At 37.8% G+C, this 21,677-nt stretch overlaps 1 protein-coding gene across 5 annotated transcripts in view; it reads right to left on the bottom strand.

Moving 5' to 3' along the window:
• Positions 1 to 2,048: 2,048 nt before the first annotated feature.
• The window catches only part of cdk5rap2 (CDK5 regulatory subunit associated protein 2), a 280,021-nt gene continuing 260,392 nt past the window's right edge, over positions 2,049 to 21,677 (bottom strand). For 2 of the 5 annotated variants that reach the window (XM_031890511.1, XM_031890512.1), the window contains exons 12-22: positions 20,320 to 20,429; positions 18,159 to 18,259; positions 16,654 to 16,770; positions 15,379 to 15,604; positions 13,701 to 14,034; positions 11,621 to 11,853; positions 9,926 to 10,140; positions 7,809 to 7,949; positions 7,087 to 7,216; positions 4,716 to 4,762; positions 2,492 to 3,027 (exon numbers count right to left, since the gene is read on the bottom strand). In XM_031890511.1, the coding sequence (XP_031746371.1) occupies positions 3,001 to 3,027; positions 4,716 to 4,762; positions 7,087 to 7,216; positions 7,809 to 7,949; positions 9,926 to 10,140; positions 11,621 to 11,853; positions 13,701 to 14,034; positions 15,379 to 15,604; positions 16,654 to 16,770; positions 18,159 to 18,259; positions 20,320 to 20,429 (1,681 nt within the window). In that variant the 3' untranslated portion in view covers positions 2,492 to 3,000. 5 annotated transcript variants of the gene reach the window in all.

Genomic DNA, 21,677 nt, shown 5'->3' with positions numbered 1-21,677 from the left:
TTTTCACACAAAATTATTTGTACACAACAGTTTGTTGTGTTCTCTGGCACAGCTTAGGGGGAACACTGCATGCAGACCTTTACCTTTTAATACATTGGTTAAATCCATAACAAGGATTGGTTGCATTTCTCCAAGTCTTACCATAAGACGTAAACTTATATTGGCTAGGGCAGGGATCCCTAACCTTTTATATCCGTGAGTCACATTCAAATGAAAAAAAGTGTTGGGGAGCAACACAAGCATGGTAAAAGTTCCTGGGGGTGCAAATAAGAGCTATAATTTGGTAGCGCCTATGCGGACTGGCAGCCTATAGAAGGCTCTGTTTGGCCTTACACTAGGTTTTATACAATCAAAACTTGCCTCCAAGCCAGAAATTTTAAAAAAATAGCGCCTACTTTGAGGCCAATGGGAGAAACATCAAAGGAATTGGTGAGCAATATGTTGCCCCAGAGCCACTGGTTGGGGATCACTGGGCTAGGGTATACCTGTAATTCTACATTTGTAGTCTCTGGAATCAAGTGAAAAAAGTACAAGTAATACAGGATATCAGAACTTAAGTCAACCATTATAAGCAATGCTGGTATTTATAAGTATTTTAATAAATGTGGCCACACTGAGTTATTTGCTGTTTCAGATGTTACATACAGAACCCTAAGTTTAAGACACGGTGGCAACAGAAGGAAGCAAGCATTGCGTAATAGGAAATCTGGAATGTTTTCAGTAAAGATTATTATTTAAATCAGCTTATTAATACTGAGATAATATAAGAAATATGCAGGATAGATTTTAATATGACTGTTTTATTGTGGATGTATTATAAAGTACAATATATCCATAGTATGGATTAGTAGATAACTAGCTATTTAAACATTGTAGTACTTTGGGATTATATTGAATCTTGTATTGGTGTTAGTTATATAAATGTGCCACTAGGTGGAGGTATCTGTTAACAGATAACAATGTGAACTTTATATTGTTGTATACTTGATAAAGAGTGAAGTGCTGTTGGTGAGCTGTTATATGGCTGTAAATGAATGAAGACTTAATTCAAACTGGAGTGTGCAGTCCTGAAGCATATATTATTCTGAAGATTGAAAGGCAAACAAGTCACCTTTAATACCATCCCTGATCATATTTTTATAACTGTTTTTTTTGGGTGGAGGACAAATAAAGTGCATAAAAAGCTCCTCAAAGAATGTGACACCATTTCCAAGTGGCACTGAACCTAAATACAGCCCTGAAAGGAGCTGTACGATTTCGCCCAGGCAAAAATTCTGCAGGAGGGCACGGGGCCCCTTAGGTATGTCACTGAACCTTACCTTCTTGTGTGGGACTCCTTTTGTATAGATACATAATCTGTCATACAAACCACTTCTGAAGCAACGCCTGAATGTCCAATCAGCTTTTTCATTAACATTTGTCACAGTGCAAAGGGGTAAACAAAAAATGTTCTGGTGCAGAAATATGGGACAGTTCAAATCACATTTCCATGTGTATTCCATGCTCACCCCCACATACCCTCACGCATCTAGTCTAGATGAAAAGCTTTTCATCTCTTTCCACATCATTTGGTATAAAAAAAGACTAATATTGCATCAAGAAGAACCAGTGCGCGGTTTAACTTATTACTTGCTGCCCCTACTGCTATGCCAGCTATGGCAACTAGATATTTTGGATGCATAACTTGCAGAAGCAATCCTGACTTGGATATGATTCTAACTGCCCTACTTCAAACCCACTAAACCCAGCCAAAGCTATCAAAATATTTTACAGTCACCAAACCCATCTTGCCCCCTCTGGTGGGCCACGGGTGGGTATATAGGGGATGGCTCATGTCTCCAGCAGGGTGGTGACATGCAGAAAGTTTGGCCCACAATCTGGCTGAAACCCACTACAAGTGATGGTTTGTCCGTACTAACCCACCCAAAAATAACTGACAGGTAGCTTCTCACTGATGTCAATGGAGAAAGCTATGACTAGGTCTGTACAAACGGTTACGGTAAATGGCCTTATGGTAAAGGATAGGATGACAGTCACCGGTTAAATACTGACTGTAAATTTCCATTGCTTTTATTGGAAAAACCAGCTCAAAATGACTGTGGTGTCAGACAAGTGAGCTTTAGTAAGAAAAATGCATACTAAATAAGAAATATTACATTATTATTACAATTAGTTAAATGTGCATTACTTTTCTTATAAACAAAGCATCTATTTAAAGGAGAACTAATAAACAAGAACAAGGTTAATAACACATGAAACTGGACATGCAGACCATTGTCTGTGTTTTAATAGAAAGTGTTTCTCACCTCACGTAGAAGCAATTTGAAGCTGAAAAGTTGTGACTTCACATTAAAACAAATGAAAGGAAACAAGGCCGGTTACATGTGCTTATCTACCAGCTGAATACACCACGTGGCATCTCTTTCTCTAAAACTTCACCAACTGGAAATTATGAGAATCCCAGTGATTAGAATATAAACGCCTCAATGGATTTTCCATTAAAGTTTATGGAACAATTAGAATTGTATTAACAAAACATGAAGAAGAGAAAAGTTTCCTGGTAACACGAGGTATCAGATAAGTGATTATAGTTACTGGGGGGGGGGGGGGGGGACTAATATTTGACCCCCCAGTAATCAAATCTTTCCTTCACTTTTACCTAGTCTTTATTCTGGGGAGATAACCAAGCAAGAGTTCCATATACAAACATGTGCCATAAGTAGACAATACATTCAAAGGGGATTCACCATATCGTTTTCGTCATTGTCCGTGATTAAATTCCATCTGTGCCACAGTCTTCACTAGTAAAATTTGGATCTATTTATGCTAAAAAATAATATTTTCTAAAACAGATGAAACAGTATCTTAATATTTAAAATGTATAAAATATTAACACACACTCTCTAAAAAATCTAAAATATAAAAATATAAAACTCAATAAAAAGGGAAATGCTGAATGTTGCAAAGCCGTCACTGTAAAAGGAATTCCATACTTTTAAATTAGTGATTTTTCTTGATGACTTGCATCTGAAAAAGAAAAGAAAAATAAATGTAGGCAAAACTTTATTAGAAGATATTTGAAAACAAGATAATGTGCAGTGCACAGTGGTGTACAAGTACTAAACAGCCTGTTTACAAAGTGCTACTACTACATAGCATCAAGTTTTCTTTGCAGTTTATTATTTAAAAAGTGTCATGGTATTATATAGGCAATAGAGTTAATAAAGATGGCTGACCTCTTTAACAATAGCCATATCTAGAACCCAAAGCATCTACCATGGGGGGGCAGATAATGTTCCTAAACCTTCTTGCCAAAGGGGTAGTCAGTAGTAAACTAACTCTAAGATCATTTGAAATTTTCACTTTATAAGTGCATGTCTAAAGGAAGCAGGGCCGGATTTGGCTTCTGGGCGCCCCGAGGCTGCCCCTTTTGGTGCCCCCTCCACCCGTGCACATGCGCAAACGCGCGACCCCCCCACGCCACGAGTGCACCCCCATCCCCCGCTAGCTGCGAGTGAGCATGCGCTCCTTTAAACTCCCATACGGAGTAATGGGGAGAGGTCCCGACTGCACCGTATGGGAGCCAAATTTAAAAATTTTGTTGCGGTGGGGCAGCATGCCGCCCTAGGCCCGGGCCTTTGTGGCCTCTCCACAAATCCGGGCCTGAAAGGAAGGCAATGGTAGATTTATTTTTTACCCCCAGTACAGCTGCTTTTAGCCCCAGATCTGTACATGCTAGTTCTCTCTGCACAGGCCTGCCCCGTCAATTCATGTCCCTTAAAGGGAAAAGGAGACCTGAACCAAAGTGCAAACCCCTTGTAGGGATCTATAGGTTTGTGTGTGCTGGGTTTACTTGGAAGGGTTGAAGTTAATGGTCTTTTTTTAACCTTATATAATGGAGGAGAGGTCACATACACATTGTCAGACAATGTCTAACCAGAGACCAAAAAATTCCATAAGGAAACTTTTTCTACTCCTGAGTGGACACTGGAAATGAGGCAAGCTAGATATTTTTTTTAACACAAATTTGTTTTTGACATTATGAGAATTTGGTCACAGAAATTCAAAATGTTGATATATTAAACTATTCTCAAACCTACCGTTACAGAGGAAAAGGAGAGTAAGTAAAGGTAAACACAGCAGCTACTGGTCAACAAGTGCAGATAGAGTAGACCTATTACTATTTTAAATGGATACCCTTAATAAAAATGTAGCTTTAGACTAAGGGACTGAAATAATTTTCGGTTGTTACCCCAAGGTACTGTTACTATGTATATTTATACACAGTGAGGGAAGGTGTTAGTGCCAATGTTGTCAGGGTGCTCTTTTATGCAGTGCTTTCCTTTATAATAATGTACCTAGCCGGTCTTGTTTTGCTGCACCCGGGCAAGCCAAAAAAGACCTGTCCTCAACTAGACAAACCACAGACTCCCCCCAAATCATATAGGCAACTGCCTTTTCTGCCTACCTATATTTTCAGCCCTAGTATAAATGCTAAATCACCAACAATATTATTGCTTTCTTCCTATATGTACAGACAAGGAATCATAGAATTAATCAAGGGGTACTGTATTAACAAAACATTATTTCTCTGTTTTGCTTGGTTTATCTATGAGCATGCAGTAGGTCAAAATAAAGACATTTTTAATTACAAAAAAATAATTTTCTTTTCTTGACACTAAGCAAAGGTTGCAAATACATGGTGTGTTACCTACCTCCAGATTGCTTCTTGCTGTCTTTAAAACTTTATATGTCAAAGCCACTGCAAAGAAAAAATTAGGACAATATATGGACAAGATATAGACAAGATATGGATAAAAACATTTTTGCACAAAATGCCATTGAATGGCATCCTATTTTTCCTGGTGCAGGTATGGGATATGTTAGCCACAATGCTTGGAACCTGGGGTTTACCAAACAAGGGGTCTTTCAATAACCTGGATCTAAAAATCATTTAAACATTAAATAAACCCAATAGCATTGTTTTGCCAATAAGTATTAATTATACCTTAGGATCAAGGTGAGGCCTGGATTTGTGACAAAGGCCTGGGGTGGCGTGATTTTATGGGCAGCATGCCACCTTGCTGCATTTGTTTTTTTCCTGGAGCGCTGGGGAAATAGGCAAGAAGGAAAATTGTCTATTTTTCCCATTTGTCAATTCCTCAGTGCTTCGGACAGGAGGAGGAGCGCGACCAAGGAGCAGGCACACAGTATGTGCAGGCGACAGGCAGTGGGAAGTGGTGAGGAGGAAAGCAGCTACTGCTTGTGCGGGGGCGATGTAAGGTGGCTGGCCTAGGGGCACATAAATTGTAAATGTGGGACTGGACAAGGTACTGTTTTACTATAACAGAGAAAAAGAATATTTTTTAAAATATTTGTTTACAATTGAGTTTGTAGGAGATGGCCTTCCCATAATTTGGAGCTTCCTGGGTAAAGTGTTTCCAGTTAATGGATCCCATACCTGTACCAAGCATGTGCAGTGATGGAATCAGCCAGCGTGTGAAAGGTAAGTTTGTGTGATAAAATGATTTTCACTTCTGGTCTGAAGAATTAAATATAAACTAAATCTAAATATAGCTGTGCTTGAAAGTCTGAGAACTCTTTTGAATTTCATGTTTTACTTATTTTTTACAAACACTAATGAATTTGTTTAAAAAGTGGTTAAATACAATGCAAGTCATATAGGTGCTTCTCTTTTTTAGAACATATACTTTACCACCCCGTGGTTTAATTTTATTTACCTTACAAATTTATCAAAATCAATTTTCTAATCTACAAATGATGTGGTATTCCACAGAACAAATTCCAAACTCCTGCTCAATCTTTAAGTCTCATAATTGATTTCCTGTATATGTGACATTTCAGATAGTCTCTCTGTATAGGACGTCAAGGATTACTTCCTATACTCTCTAAGGTGCACAGACGCTGGGGGACCCTCCAGTATTTTGGTTGCCTGGCAGTCTGGTCCCTTTTGCTTCTCAGAAGTGCCTTAGTATAGAAGTGTATAGAAGTGGTATCCCTGCACAAAACTTGGTGGCAGTGCTGAAGCCCCCTGAATACCTTGCATGGTATCACTATCAGTATACTAGGCAGAATTAGGAGCCGCACACATACTTGTCAATATAAGGTATTCAACCTATTTATTCTGGCCACAGAGTTTGAAGGAAAATAATGTTATTCTTTTCCCGATTTCTTTCCAACTACATGCAGCCTGTTCTGGTAGAGATTTAAGCCGAATGCAAACTTCTACAATCTCTGCCTGCAGTTATATAGAATTGATTTCAACTCCTTAGCGCTCTATTGTTAGGACCATCAGGCCTGTAGAACCTTCGTTGCATAAATTAGACTATGGCCTCTGGATTCCCTTTGCTTTGACATAATCTTTTAAAGTTCATTGGTGTAACGTTAGGGGTAAATGTTTTTTCTGAACTGTAAGTAGTTTTAGGTCAGAAATTTGACTGGGCCATTCCAAAACATTAACCTCCTTTTGTTTTAACCATCATTTGGTAGATTGATTTGTGTCTTGACTTTCTCTTGAGCTTCAATTCAGGGACATTTTATTTCAGAATATGCTGGTACAATTTAGAATTCATAGTTCCATCAAGGGTGACAAACTGTGCTGGTCCTGAAGAAGCAAAGCCGGATGAAACCATAACACTGCCGAGATTGTGTTTCACAGATAGGAAACCACGTGGGAATACAGTGTTTTCCACAATATTCAATTTCACAATAGACAGGCAGCAATATTCATTTTGGATAGTAGTGGCTTTCTGCCAACACTGTCATGCACACAAATGTTGTTCAGAGTTCTACTGATGGTGGACTCATAAGCACTGTCACCAAAACGACAGAGGCCTGGGGTACTGCACTTGGTTACAGAATAGCTTACTCAAGTGAGCTTGAAATTGCCAGTAATATAACTGAAGTATTTGTTCATAAATATATGACCCTTTTTGTGCATCTGCACATAAATATAGGAACATAACATACATACTGACTGTATGTTTATACCGTATAAACATTTTCTAATCCAAAATAAAAAGGGATCAAAAGAACATAATAATAATAATCGTGAGTTATACTTACAATGATCCAAAATACTCTTGTCAGTTTCTTCCACTGCTTGCTTTTCAAGATAGAAACCTTCTACTGAAAAAGGGTTATCCTCCAAAACTTTATTCTGAAGCCTGAACATTTCTTTATTGCTTTCTTCACCCTAAATAGTAAAATACATTACTTTTAAAAAAGTATTTTCTTTTTCACTTTTGTACTGTTTGCATAACTGCCTTAAGGGCCGTGACACACGGGGAGATTAGCCGCTGCGACAAATCTCCGTTGTCATGGGCGACTAATCTCCCCGCAATGCCATTCCTCCGGCTAGAATGTAAAATCGCCAGTGGGATGGCATACGTGGTGCTGCGATTTGCCGAAGTCGCCAAAGTTTCCTTTCACGGAGCTTTGTTGCGGCGTGACTAATCTCCCCGTGTACCCCTGCCCTAACATGGACTTTACTGTGTAAGCTCACATATCACAGATAAAATCCTTATGGAATGCTCTTTAGGTAGTAGAGTCACCTCCTTTTATACAGATTAAAGACATGTACACAGTGTCAAACAGATCTTTGCTTGTGTATTTGTGTTACACAGAAGTTTAGAAACAAGAGATTAGAGTTCTGATTCCCTCAGTCTTGCTATCAAATTATACATAAAGCAACCACCGTCGTACTTGGATAAATGAATCCAATGCAACCAGCGCCAGATATTTTACTTAAAAGGGTAGTTAAAGGGGTAGATTTTTTTTAAATGCACCTCATAAATAGCTTGGGAGTGGTTCAAATCATTAGGTAAAGGCACCCTCCAATGTCGCTTCATCATATGTCTGGCATCTTCAAGTGACTGCTGTGTCCTATGAAGCTTCTCATAGAAATATTTTTGAAATTCATCTGTGACCTAGAAAGAAAATCAACTTGTGGTGAGCATTATACCACTTTTTAACAGACAGTGTACAAAAAGTACATTTTTATTACCTTTAGCCAAAAAAAAGTCATACTTGCACATATGTGGCTTTAAATGTTTCATATGTTTCTCTCCCCTTTATTTAAAGGGCTTCAATGCAGTCTTAAAGATATAGTAATAGATAAACAAAATTGATACATATCACCACTAATTTATTTTCTGTAGATATATCATGTAATGCTATTATTACCCTTACTGTGGTGGGCCTTCATATCAATTCATCTTGTGATAAGCGCATAGTGATAAATAAAAATGCATATCACCCATTAAGTGTCTCTTCCCTAGCATAAACAGCTTGGCCAGTCTTTTTTCATAAATGAGACTTTCCATACCCTTCTTCAGTTTAGTTGTCCTTTTTGGGACTCTCTAATTTAATATGATCCCATTTGTGCACTGGAGACCGAAACTGCACAAAACTTTAATACATGACAAAATTAATCTTATCTATTAATAATCAATAAATTGTTAAAGGAGATAAAGCTCAGTCATTTACTCTGGCTTTCATTTTGGGCAAGGCTCACCTCACCCCACGCGGCAATGGGAAATAAACTGCGCAACCCCATACTGAACTGCCAAATACCTGACTTAATATAACTGATGTCTGTAAGGGAAGCCCAACTAGATATTGAATGGTTTTGTCAGGACTGGAGTGGAATCTCAGTTGCCCTTTTCCGTCTATACACATTCTAATTCATTTGTTTAACCAAGTCTAATTTAGACATAGACCAAATAGGCGAGAAATGTTTGTTAAATGTTATAACCACTTGTTCCTCTATATCTCTTTATTTGGTGCCTCCTGCCCTACCATTAGCTCCTTCTCCATATGTCCAGATATTGTTACTCTGTGTGAAGGAACTGTGCTACAACCCCACTTCAGCACTCATCTAACAGTGAGATACATCATGTTGCATAACACAATATTCAGGGATTTAATTCCCCCAACAAGGACCAAAGCATTAAGAAGTTACCATTGAGTACATGCAGACTTCCTGCTGTCAAAAATGTATCTCTTCTTCATACCCTACATGTTATACAGCAAAAATTCCTAATAAAACAAGGGGGGGGGGCAGCGGCTTAGCAATATGCATACACAAGGGTCTTCCACTGACAATTAAGGGCTCTGGTGCACGGGGAGATTCGTCACCCGCGACAAATCTCCTGTGTTGCAGGCGACTAATCTCCCCGATATGACATCCCACCGGCGAAAATGTAAATCGCCGGTGGGATAGCATACACGGCAGCGCGATCGCCAAAGTTGTTTCCGCAAATCGCAATATGCTTAGATCGTAGATCCCTGAACTCAAGGTCCTCCATCTACAATTACTTTTGTCATTAGTACAAATATGCAAAACAGCTGGGTCATGTCCTGGGTCTACTCAATCATACTCATGCAAACCTAATCATACTCATCAAAATAGAAGAAAAAGGGGGAGCACTCACCAGGATAGCCTGCTATGATAAGCCATTCCGTGCTACCACGCTTTACGCCGCCCCCGATAGGGCCAGAATTTCCAAAAAGAGTTTATAGAGAAGCGGAGCACAGGAAAGCTTATAAATAAAAACATAAATTTATTTCATCAGTTAAAAACAGGTCAGAGCATATTCACCTCTTGGCTCTAAGCCAAGAGGTGAATATGCTCTGACCTGTTTTTAACTGATGAAATAAATTTATGTTTTTATTTATAAGCTTTCCTGTGCTCCACTTCTCTATAAACTCTTTTCTAATCATACTCATGCAAAAGTAAACTATTCACTTGTAGCGACCTGAACAGATTACCATATTCACTTTCCTAATAGTTGAATCACTTTCAACCATAATCTGTCTAGGTTTTCTTCTCTTTTACACTTCTATAATCCTTGCACAATCTGGGAAATCACTTGGGAAATAGCTGAAGAACAAAAACTATTACCTGTATAGCTGAAGAGTGAACACTGTGGTCAAGATAGTTTTCCATTTCTTGAAGCAAATCCCCTCCATCTAATATCTGATTAAGTATGGCACAATAACCTTCAGCCAATCCTAAAACGGGACTACCACTTTCACCTCCCCTCATATCATGCCCAGGGAGCAGGCATGAAGGGTTGTATGATTTGTTGGCTGAATGCTCACTGTAAGCATCTTCATCTGCAAATAAAAAAATATTACAAGGAGATCTTTACTTAGCTACAAATATTATTTTAGCAAGTCTGCTTAATTTATCCAGAAAACTAGTAGTTAATCCAGCATTTGGTGAAGGAATAGAGAAAAGAAGGCTGCAGTAATAAAGAAGAAGATGAGATACCCTGTGAGTCAAAAAATAAATTCAATTACTGGTATATAGTAAATAAAATGGGCACAAGCCACACATTTCAATCTATATAAATGTCCGCTTCAATAAAAATGCAACTTATTCTATCAAATGTTAAAACACTATAATAAAGAATTTTAAGTGACAGAATTTTTATGGGACTAATTAACCCTTGGCCTAATAAGCATTATAATATCTTATATTATTATTATTATTATATTATCAAATATTAGGAAGCATTCAATTTGAAATCAGTCATGTTCTGAAGGGCAGCACTGGTACATATCATAAATCCTCATATTTTAAGTATATTTTCAGTAGAACAAATCTATTCGTTTTGTAATGGGATTTTTAAAAAAATTATAAATGAGTATATTAGGTGAAGAGTTACAAAACAAATGCAACTTTTTATTCAGATTGTATTTTCAAAAAATGTTGCAGCATTTTGCACTAATTTAAGTCAATACATATATAACATATTTCAAAGTGCTTTACACACAGATTATACATGATTCATATGCCTATGCCCCATTGCAGATTACCATGTAAGCAAGATTCATGCACACCATGGTCAGGTTTATCAGGATATCCTGCCTGAATGTTTATAGCGTGTAGGAGGAAATCAACACAAGCATGGGCAGAACAGGGAGAACATAAAAATCCTCTTTGATAATACCCTGACCGGAATTGAGTCCAGAACTCTAGTACTGCCAACCATGTTGGGGAAAAAAACATTAAAAGGCATACTTGTGGAGGGTTATCAACATGAAAATATAAATACTCCTGGGCCAAGGACTATATTGGGGCTTTATAAATTATGTGATGTGGTAAATGGGAAAGAGTATAAAGTGATATATATTTCACATATTCCATCACCTACCCCCAATCTACAGCAGCCCTGAGAGGGTTATTTCCCCAGAATTTGATTAAATACCTTTAGCAAAGCTTTTGCAGGTCAGTAGTAGAAATACCAGATTTGTACCAGATTTCTGCAGCTTTTGCACAAATAAAACAGGCAGATATCTGCAGTAGTTAATGTATGCTCTAAAACGCAAGTTTTGAGGCTGTTGATTTGGAGCAGAAAGATTTTAAATTTGGCAGAATGCGTGTTTTCCTAGGGTTAACCTAATGTTAGTGGGATATCTGGTTTTGCAATATATAGCATTCAGATTTCTGGAGCAGGTATTTCAATATTTAGATGTGTCGCTATAGATACTATGCATCTTTTAATGATTTGTTCTCTATAGGTGGCTGGAATTTTATTAATTTACCATCTGTTCTGAAAAGGGTAAAAATAATAGATTAACTACACATTACCATAACCAAGCTTGTATTCCACATTCTTAATCCACTGAAGAAATTGGTTTAGATGTGCCTGAAAACTCTCAGCAACATAGTAATCCACATCACTAGCCTCTAGCAGTTCATCAAAAGCCTTCAAAACTTTTATACAGTTCTTGTAACATATAACACTTAAAATGTGGCTCTCTTTAATCTTTTGTCGCTGGACTGACAGCTCTCGGGCTTGAGCTTGTACCAACAAATCATATCTAGAAAAAGAAAATAGTAAATTCATTGCCTGTTTAGCTAAATGTCTGACAAAGTAAATATATGACAATTGCCTTAGTTGCAGAGTCCTTAAAAGATTTTCCAATAGAGCTATTGTAGAATTATGGATTATAGCACACTTACCTTTTTACAGTAGGAAAATGTATTGTATATAACAGCTATTTAATCAGTGACAGGAGTGACACATTTTGCCTCCAGTGACAAACTGGATCTTGACAAACTGGCAATCTGGGCAGCTAAGTGGCAGATGAAATTTAACGTGGATAAATGGAAGGTCATGGAAAAATATGCAGCCACTTATATCCTTAATGGGACTGCACTAGGCAAATCCATAATGGAGAAGGACCTTGGAGTCCTTGTAGATAATAAACTTTTAAAAGGTACATAGATTTGTGGGAGGAGGGGGTTATTCTTGCACTTTACAGAGCGCTGGTAAGGCCCCATCTTGAATATGCCATGCAATTTTGGTCTCCAGTGCTCAAACTGGATATTATTGAGATAGAGAAAGTCCAGTAAAGGGCTAGTAAAGGGTATGGAAAGTCTCAGTTATGAAGAAAGACTGGGCAAGTTGGCATTGTTTACACTGGGGAAAGGACACTTAAGAGGTAATATGATAACTATGTTTAAATATATAAGGGGATCATATAATAATCTCTCTAATGCTTTATTTACCATTAGGTAAACAAGGACACCCATTCCGATTAGAAGAAGGGAGGTTTTGTCTCAATATTCGGAAATGGTTTTTTACTTCGAGAGCTGTGAAGTTGTGGAATTCTCTCCCTGAATCAGTGGTATTGGAAGATACATTATATAACTTCAAGAAAGGTCCAACTGGTCCAATTGCCATATTGGAGTCAGAAAGGAATTTTCTCCCCTCTGCAGCAAATTAGAGAGGCATCCTCTGGATCATCTAGCAGCAACTAGGCAGGTTATATATAGGCATAAAATTTTGAACTTGATGGACAGTGACTTTAACAAATAAATAAATTGCAAAGTTGCTAAGAACAGGACATTCTATAACATACTAAAAGTTAATTTAAAGGTAAACCACCCCCTTTAACAGTAATTTTACTGGACCTAGTTATGGTAACTAATATTGTTATATAGTTTATGGGATGAATATTGACAGATGACACTTTCTTTAGGGGTAGAGCCAAAAGGTATGCTACAACAATAATCGACTTATAGGAGGTTCACTCCTCTGAATGTAACAAGATGTGTGGCTTCATGGACTTTACTTTTTTCACAGTACCATTATCAGGTAATGATACTTTTTATGCTTATTCTCTCTTCCACTTAGTGATGCTACACCACAACTGTCACTCCAGTCACTAACTATAGGCATACATTATTGCATTCTTTCTTCTCTCTTTTCACTTTCTGGCTTTTTAGCTTCCCGGACAGGAACAAACCCTCACTAACTGCCATCTCTCTCAGGACACTTTCTTACCTGTTATCCCCCTACCTCATTCCCACTTTGCTTTTCATTTGCTCATATTTTTTACAGTTATTTAGTTGATCCTACTAAGCATACTTTTACAATCTCATTAGTAGTTACTTGAGCAGGAAAAGTCGATCTTCATCTTTTAGAAGAAACACGTAGTTTTGCAAAGAATATGCTCATGCACACACATTGAGGCCAGCGCAAAAAGAGTTGTGTGAAAACACAACATTTTGTATTTATACTGACCTGAAAACACTGTATTTTCAAAAATAAGCACACGTTTAAAATCTGCCCACAAAATATTGTGTGTGTACACATCGCCAAGAGGTTTAATCTACACACACACTATAATATTGTCTATTGTTTTGAAAACATTTTCCTTACCTAGCATGTGAAGGCTCATTGGAGAAATCTTCCAAAGTACATTCATTGACAGGGGAGTTGTTTTCAATTTTCGGTGTTTCAGCACCTAAATTATGTAGAAACTCCATTTCGTTTTTTGTATTAGTGCAGTTGTCATAGCAGTCAGTGACTATCTCTAACACATCTTCAGCATTCTTCTCATAGTGCATAGCACATAATTCCTGTTCAGCATTGTTGATTTCATCATTTGCCACAAAGCTTGAAGAGTTTGTGATTGTTTTCTCCATATCAAAGGATTGTTCACAATGATCGCTCTGAGCTTTGATGCCATTTGCCAATGGAACTAGATGTTCCTCTAAAATCAAACACAAATAAAAGTGTGCATGGGTATTTTTACTTTAATTTGTATAGTGTCACAAGGGTATCTCAGTCATACAACATTTAACATAAAAACAAGGTAAATAAGAAAAGATGAAAAGCGAGGACATTTCCCAAAAATGCAAAAAACAAAGCCTGGACCCTCTCTTAGCTATGTCCGTATTTGGTGAAACAGATCAAAACTGTGTGAAAACTTGCAATAAGACCAAATAAAACATATACCTTTTGCTATCTCAAATGGTAAATCATGCATCTTAATATATGGCTAGAAAGCTGAACTAAATAACAAAACAATCAACTAGCAATACATTGCACAAAGGAAACTAATGGTCCAATGGTACAGAACTCCTGACAAACTTTATCAAGTGTATTGGTGTGTAAAGTGAACTCTTGATGAAAGATCCACTTAAATCTGGTTAACTTGCAAAGTCTCCATGACCTGAAAAAGGGGATTTTTGTGCAATAACGAGATTTGATTAATTTATATGCTGCAAGTTACACTGACAGCAAAGGCGTGGCATTTTTGTTGTTTTGTCCAGCACATGCAGGTGACAAAACAACCTGTATGTCTTTACCCTAAAAGGCTTTTGTGAAGGCATCTGCCATTACAACACCAACCATTTTTGATGCTTCAAGTTAAAGTCCAGTTCCTTAAGTCTAAAAAGAAATGGCCTTCTGTTTCTGAAACCAAAGGTATAGCCATATGTTTTTGCAAATTACAAGGTTTAAATTAGAGACCAGTATTAGTACTAGTTTCAGCTTGCCCACAGCAATAGCTTTAGAAAAATAGCCATAGTCTGGCAATGTCCCAACACATTAGGCATTATGCCTGATCATGTCAGAGCCTTCTGAAAAAAAAGATCCCAAAAGGCCTCCATTCTGGTACATTAAGGGAGCTATAACTGGATTAGCTGCTTGAACTAAACTTTGTAGAGACTTTTAAAAAATGTTAAGACTACCATACATCACTTAGATTGCCAATCACTTCTCCTACTAATGTGCAATGCACATTATTTCTTTGTATGATCTGTCCAGTTTCGAGACAGACAGGGATAGTTCTTTGTTCTAAAGTTCATTGTTGGTTTGAACCCCTGGTTTTCCTTGCAGGACTAAGAAGGCACAGCACTTATTATATTAAGTCAGGTATACTGGGATCTACCAGTAAATCTTGAGCTACTGACACTAGCCTAGCAGAAACCACATATGATCACCCATCTGGGTATTTTACATTTTTCAGATTTAAAATAAAATTGCCTTAAAAAGTGTTGTTTAAAAATAACAATACAACAATATAACAATATTTTAGATTTAAGCTACCCACCTTTTACCAAGATTTTGTTTGCCTTGAGATGCTCTCTCTCTTCATGTGCATGCCATAATTCGTTAGACAAACATTCATCATTTTCAACACAGTCATTTTCAAACTTGCAGGTCTGCAACTCCTCTTGGGGTGCAGTCACATTTGCAGTCCTTGAATACAGTTCTGGAATTTTCTTGATGCACAAAGGTTTTTTTCTAAGAACGGGAATTTTCGATTTCTTTGCAAACTGTAGAAAGACATTGTAAGAATTGCAAAAAATTTTCACTTGGCTGAAAATGTGGTTTACTTACATCAGCATCAAAATTTGCTTAGAACTGGCCATTTTATAGCATACTAAAAGTGAACTTAAAGGTGAACCACCACTTTAAGGTTGGGGTCCACTGCTCTAAGCACTATAGAAAAAAAAAACTTTAGTGTTCTGTGTGCAGGGGTAACTTTGTGCAAAAGCAAAAAGCATTGCTGTTCAGAACTAGGAGCGCTTATTGTTTCACTGTAGGCCAGTCAGCGCCCATCTCAGGATTTGTACAATCAGTTATCAGAGCTAGTGGAAAGTGGAAAAATTTTTTTTAATGAATGAATATTGGAAATAGTTTTTTTAATGGAGAACTTGGGGCAAAGCACTTAGCTTTTGATGTTACATCCCCATTAAAGTATGTGCTGCGACTACCAGGTGTCTCATCTCTTAGGGTGAAGAGACCCAGAGCTACTTGTCATGACTACTAAATGCCAGAAAATACCCTGCCATAGACAAAACATACGTAGAGACAGTTATTAGTAAATGATCAGCATTGTCTATTTCTGTAGCTGTGACAAGTAGCTGCTACTAGTAGCTCTGTGTGTCTTCAGGCTTAAAGGCCACCTATCACCTCCAAACTGTGTTCCCCACAAGAGGTGCGGGCCCCCAGCATTAAAATTTAGGCTGCTGTTTCTCTTAATTGTTATCTCTTAAATTGTTATCTTATCTCATTAAAATAAGCTTCCTATATAAAGGTGGCCACACACAGGACGATTGTAGCTGCCGATATCGGTCCCTTAGACCGATACAGGGGCACAAGCAACAGGCCTGCCCAACCGGCATCTGGCCAGAAATTGGCCAGATTGGGCAGGTTAAAAAATTTAGTTTCCAAGCAATCAGATCTTAACGTGTATGGCCACTTTAAAAACTTTGAATCTATTCTGAAAGAATCTATTTTTCATTATATTTAGGAAGTTTCCTATATTTATAAATATAGTTAGAAAAGTATTTGGAGAATATAACAAAATGAAAGCACATACCTTGCTTATGGTAGAAGAATTATTATCAGTGCTTTTGAAATGACAAGAGCATTCAGTAACCTTCTCCAAACCTGGGCTTTTTTGCATTTCCTTAATCTTGTTCATAAGTTGTGCCACCTTAAAACAGAAATCCGCTTAGAAGTTTGGAATGTTACTCCCATGTACTCAATATGAATCTTTAACACGCAAAATAAAGATACTTGAAAGAAACATGCCCTTTATAAAGTAGTGCGTGTAAGTTATTTACAGAAATAGATTTTCTATGCACTCAACCATATAAATATATATATATAAGTCATTAAAGGGGAAACTAAAGCCTAACTAAAGATGTAGGCTAGAAATATTGTACATTATGTTTTGGGCTTCTGTACCAGCCCAAGGCACCAACAGCCCTTTAGCAGGGAAGATCTGTACCCCCAAAGATGCCCCAGTAGCTCCCCATCTTCTTTTCTGCTGATTCCCTGCACATGCTGCTGTCACTTACTGACCTTATGGACTGTCCCACAATATACTGTATATACACAATACCAATGTCACAATATAAGGCTGATTAGTCATTAATACAGATAATTACTACATGGCAGCTCTGAAATATGTGGAATTTGCATCATGATTTACATACAATTTCTCACATATGAAGCACTGTGGACGCGCAGTGAGTTTTGTCCCCAGTGTTCCGTATGTCTGCAAAACACTATGTGTATGATCCTGGTGGGGGGGCCTCTGGGTGCATTTAACAGAAATCCGCCACTGCACAATGGCTCTGGGTGCAGGCACAGCCAAAAGCTTTTTTAGGGCTAGGGGTGAATTCTCAGCTTGCGTTTTTCTGCAGGCTAAGAATCCACTCCATGTGGAACTGGAGTGAAAAGAACTTTGAAAAGAAAAACCCAGGTCCTGAGGATTCTAGATTACAGGTCCTATACCTGTATATATTTTTCAGATATATAAATATTTTAATTCATTAGGTATTTAAGAGTCCAAAATTCCACTGATTAAATAGCATATAATTCACTCAACTATTTAAAATGTTCATTCTTGAACCAACAAATGTATTTTTTTTTAGTTGTAACATTGGTGTGTAGGTGCCATCTTAGTGCATTGTGCCTGAGTCTGAGCTTTCAGTGCTACACTGAGAAAGTGCTACATATAGTACTGGCTGTGGCACCCTGGGAAATTTCAAAATTGAATATATATAAATAAAAAAAAAAAAAAAATCTACTTGTGTTTTTGAAAAACAGATTTCTATACAGGATTCTGCTGGAGAAGCTCTATTAACTGATGTGTTTTGAAAAAAACCCCCAAAAAAACATGTTTTCCCATGACAGTATTCCTTTAAGAATGACTTAAGAAAAATGAATGTTAAATTAATGAAATTATTTAGACAGATAAATCTGGTAATTAGTTTAAAATGACAGAATTACCATTACTGCCTAAGGGCATGTGATTTCCACCTCTATTTCAATGTCAGTAGAGCCCCTTTGACTGGAACCCTGTGTGAAACATACCATATTTTGTAAATCCTCCACGGATAACTGGTCACCACTTGAAGGATCTAGGCATATACTTAAATAAGAAGTCGCATCTCCAAAAAATGAAGCAGTTTCATCTGGGAAAAAATAAAATAAAAAGTAGAGCTGCAATAAAGCGTATGACATCACCAACCACCAGAATTGTTGTAAAGCAAAATATAATGAAAGAAAATTCCACCTTCCAATATGCATTAATTACACACTTTCAGTTATGCGAGTTATTTCTAAATGCCCTACTTTCCATTTATATATTTTATTTTATTTTCCAGTATATATTTCCATTAATACTCATACCATACACTGTATCAGTAGTTGGCTCTCCTCCAGCCAAGACTAATTCCCACAATGTCTTTCATGTTCTGTGACCTCAAAAGGGGTGTAACAGAAGTCTGCAAGGCCTTGTGGGAAGCAGAGTGTTGACTGGAGCAGAACTGATTTCCAATACACTGATTCTGAAGTTTGGTAAACAATAATAATAATAATAATAATAATAAAGGCCAAACTAACTGATTTTTCACCGTTTCACAAATGTTTTCACATGTTCGTAAATTTTTTGGTGAAGCAAAACAGGACTGATTCACTCATCACTATTAGGCACCCCCCAGTAATTGTAATTACTTTCCTGAAACCCCCGCCTGGTGCTTCTGCATTAGCTGCAATAGCCCGGTTCGTATGCGAACGATCCTTATCCTTCTTCAGTTTTCACGCATGCGTGGTAGAGTGAAAAGCCTATCTTTAACAAAAAGCTGTCTTTTATGCTCAACTGCACATGTGCAGGCCCTGGGATTGCTTCTAAGGAAGAAAGAAGGAAGAAAATCACTTGAACTAGCCTGCATTTACCCCCGGCTGGTGCAGTTTTCTCCCAGCAACAGGAGCACTGGTTTCAGGTAAGAGATTACTGGGGTGGAAGGGGGGGGGGTGCCTAACATTTGGCACCCCTGAGTGATTTAGTCTTAACTTCTCTTTTAATTGTAAAAATAAAAACACATACATTGAGATTTATTTTGTGGGACCCACTGTCAAGCCCTACAATTTCTATGAGGCTTAAATGTGACAGGCCATGGGTTTCATAGGGGCACTTCTGTTTTGTTCCCTTATCGTTTGGGAAAAAGCCAGATAGCTTACTGTTTGTCCTTACTTTGGCCATGGAAGGTTATATAGTGTCTTCACATAGGCCATAAAAGTCTCAGAGTTGAAGGCCTTCTTGTTGGCTAATGAGGCAATCACTTGGGTTGTCGTGCTTTATTGAAATATTTGCTACAAACCTCCTTATATTAATATTGGCTGAGTGTCCTAGCAATAAAGCAGTGTGGTCAGGAAAGGTTATCTTGGTGCTCTGCTAGATGCATTTGCTAGGATTTTGGCATCCACATTAATGAGCAAAACATGCCCATATGACAAGCATTCAAGGGGGTCTTTGTCTGACATGGGGAATGCAATCCATCCTGCTGGGAAGGCTCCTATAGCTTCCTCTACTTTTGAAAGAAAAAAGTGTAAGCAAAAAAAGGGAAAAAAAAGAGAAAAAAGGGATGCGGAAGAAAAAAGAGGGAAGTCAAAAGGTAGAGGCAAACCCAATTGTACCTAAAAAGAAAAAAATAAAATAATAGGGTGCCGGGGTCAGCAGCCAAGTGAGCAGCACACATTTGCCAAAGCTCCGATTCCCACTCCTAGACCTCAGGCACTGTTTGATGCCCAGCACTGATACAAAGCAGACTTGCAGCTTAGTTTCATCTGTCTTACTTGCCAGGACAGATGAATTTCTAAAGGAGAGGTCACGCAGGGCACCTGGACAGCTTGTGGCATTCGGTTTTTGAACTCTTAAGCCCGGTGACCACTTTATTACCATTGGGCAGAACCAAACAGGAACAAAAGGTAATGGTTCTTTGGCCAACATAGATTTCTTTAGAAATCTGCTACACCGCTGGTGAATTTATGTCAATATAGGGCCCAAATTTACTTTGTGTAACCCTTGTTTGTATTATGCTTTTGGATAAAACTCTGCCATGTTCAGGTTCTCTCTGTTGTCTCACAGCAGAAAGTTCTGAGGGCCCAAAAGAAGGTCAAAGCAAGGTTCTCCTGCACACCAAAGGGTGTAATAAACCCTTTAAAACCTTATCATACACAAAAAATTACATACCATTTTCAAATTTTGATTTGTTGATTTCTTCTTGCAACACAGTGCTTTGTTGTTGGTTACACTGGATTTCCTTTTCCAGCTTATTCTGAGAGTTAAACTCTTTTTGATGCCTGATAAAACAAATGCAGAAAAGTATGAATGAACAAGACAAAAACACATTTTTTTCATTCAACTAAACTGAAGTAAAATTAAACATCACCTACGGTTTTTTCCCCCACCAGAGGTGGGGCTAACAGAGTCAACACTTTGGATAGGGGAAACAACAGTACTTGTCTATGAAAAGCCCCCATGGAGTGTCCCAGCTCACTCTTTATGGACATGCATGTGACGTAGATTATTTGGTGCATCACCCAACTGGTACAACTAATAGTACAAAACAAGGGAAAAAATGGCAAATGGTTTTTAGAGCTTCAATATTTTAAACCAGGAAAAAGCTTTTGCCTTTTCTGGGGTAGTCTGTCTGGTGGCCAAATGAGCTCAAACTGACAAGTTTAAGCAGAAAAGAGGGATAATGTTGCACGGATACTGGAGAGAGAACAGAAGGAAAGTATATTCTTAATCCATAAAGCAGAACAGAGCAGTAAAATTTGGATCCTGTCAAGTGTGAGGGCTGATTAATCTGACCTGTATGTGCAGACCTGTGGTCTGGACATGAGCGCTCTCAGACCTGGAAGTGAGGTGCAAGCTGTTGCTGAAAGAGTGCAAGGACACTTTCTGTTGAACTTTTGTTTGCCACAATATTGGAAGGTGCCTGTCCCAGGGGAACTTATTCTCAACTTAATGTCAGATATACAGACTACTTTGAAAAGAACATAGCATGAAAGACATAAGGACAGAGCATAGAAAAGAACATAGCGTGTCTTATAAAATCATGCAGAAACAAAAACTCTATCTAAAATTATTCATTTAAATATGTAAACAGTAAAAAAAAAAAATAAATAAAGCAAGAAGGAAAGGGACCCTTATTATCAGGGGGAAGCCAATTAACTAATAAGCAGGGAAATAGCAGAGGTTCTAAACTGTTACTTTTCATCTGTCTACACAACTGAGGAACCAGCTAATAAAGGCTTTCTTTCTTTTTTAATAGACTCAATTTTAATAATACAACTATTAACTGAGAACATGAAAAGTAATTAAGAACATGTAAACAAAAGTCCAGGACCACATATATTTATCCCAGGGTACTAAATGATCTTAGCTGTGTGACAGACCAACCTCTAATTTTTCAAAATTCCAAGATCTGGCATGATTCTAAGAGATTGGCGAATTGCAAACGTGGTGCCACTATTCAAAAAGGGATCCCGTTCTCAGCCTGAAAACTATAGTTAGTTTTATATCAGTCTTAGGAAAGCACAATC

Source organism: Xenopus tropicalis, chromosome 8 (assembly GCF_000004195.4).
Source record: "Xenopus tropicalis strain Nigerian chromosome 8, UCB_Xtro_10.0, whole genome shotgun sequence".
Lineage (NCBI taxonomy): Eukaryota > Metazoa > Chordata > Amphibia > Anura > Pipidae > Xenopus > Xenopus tropicalis.
This window is presented reverse-complemented; position numbering and strand designations above follow the sequence as displayed.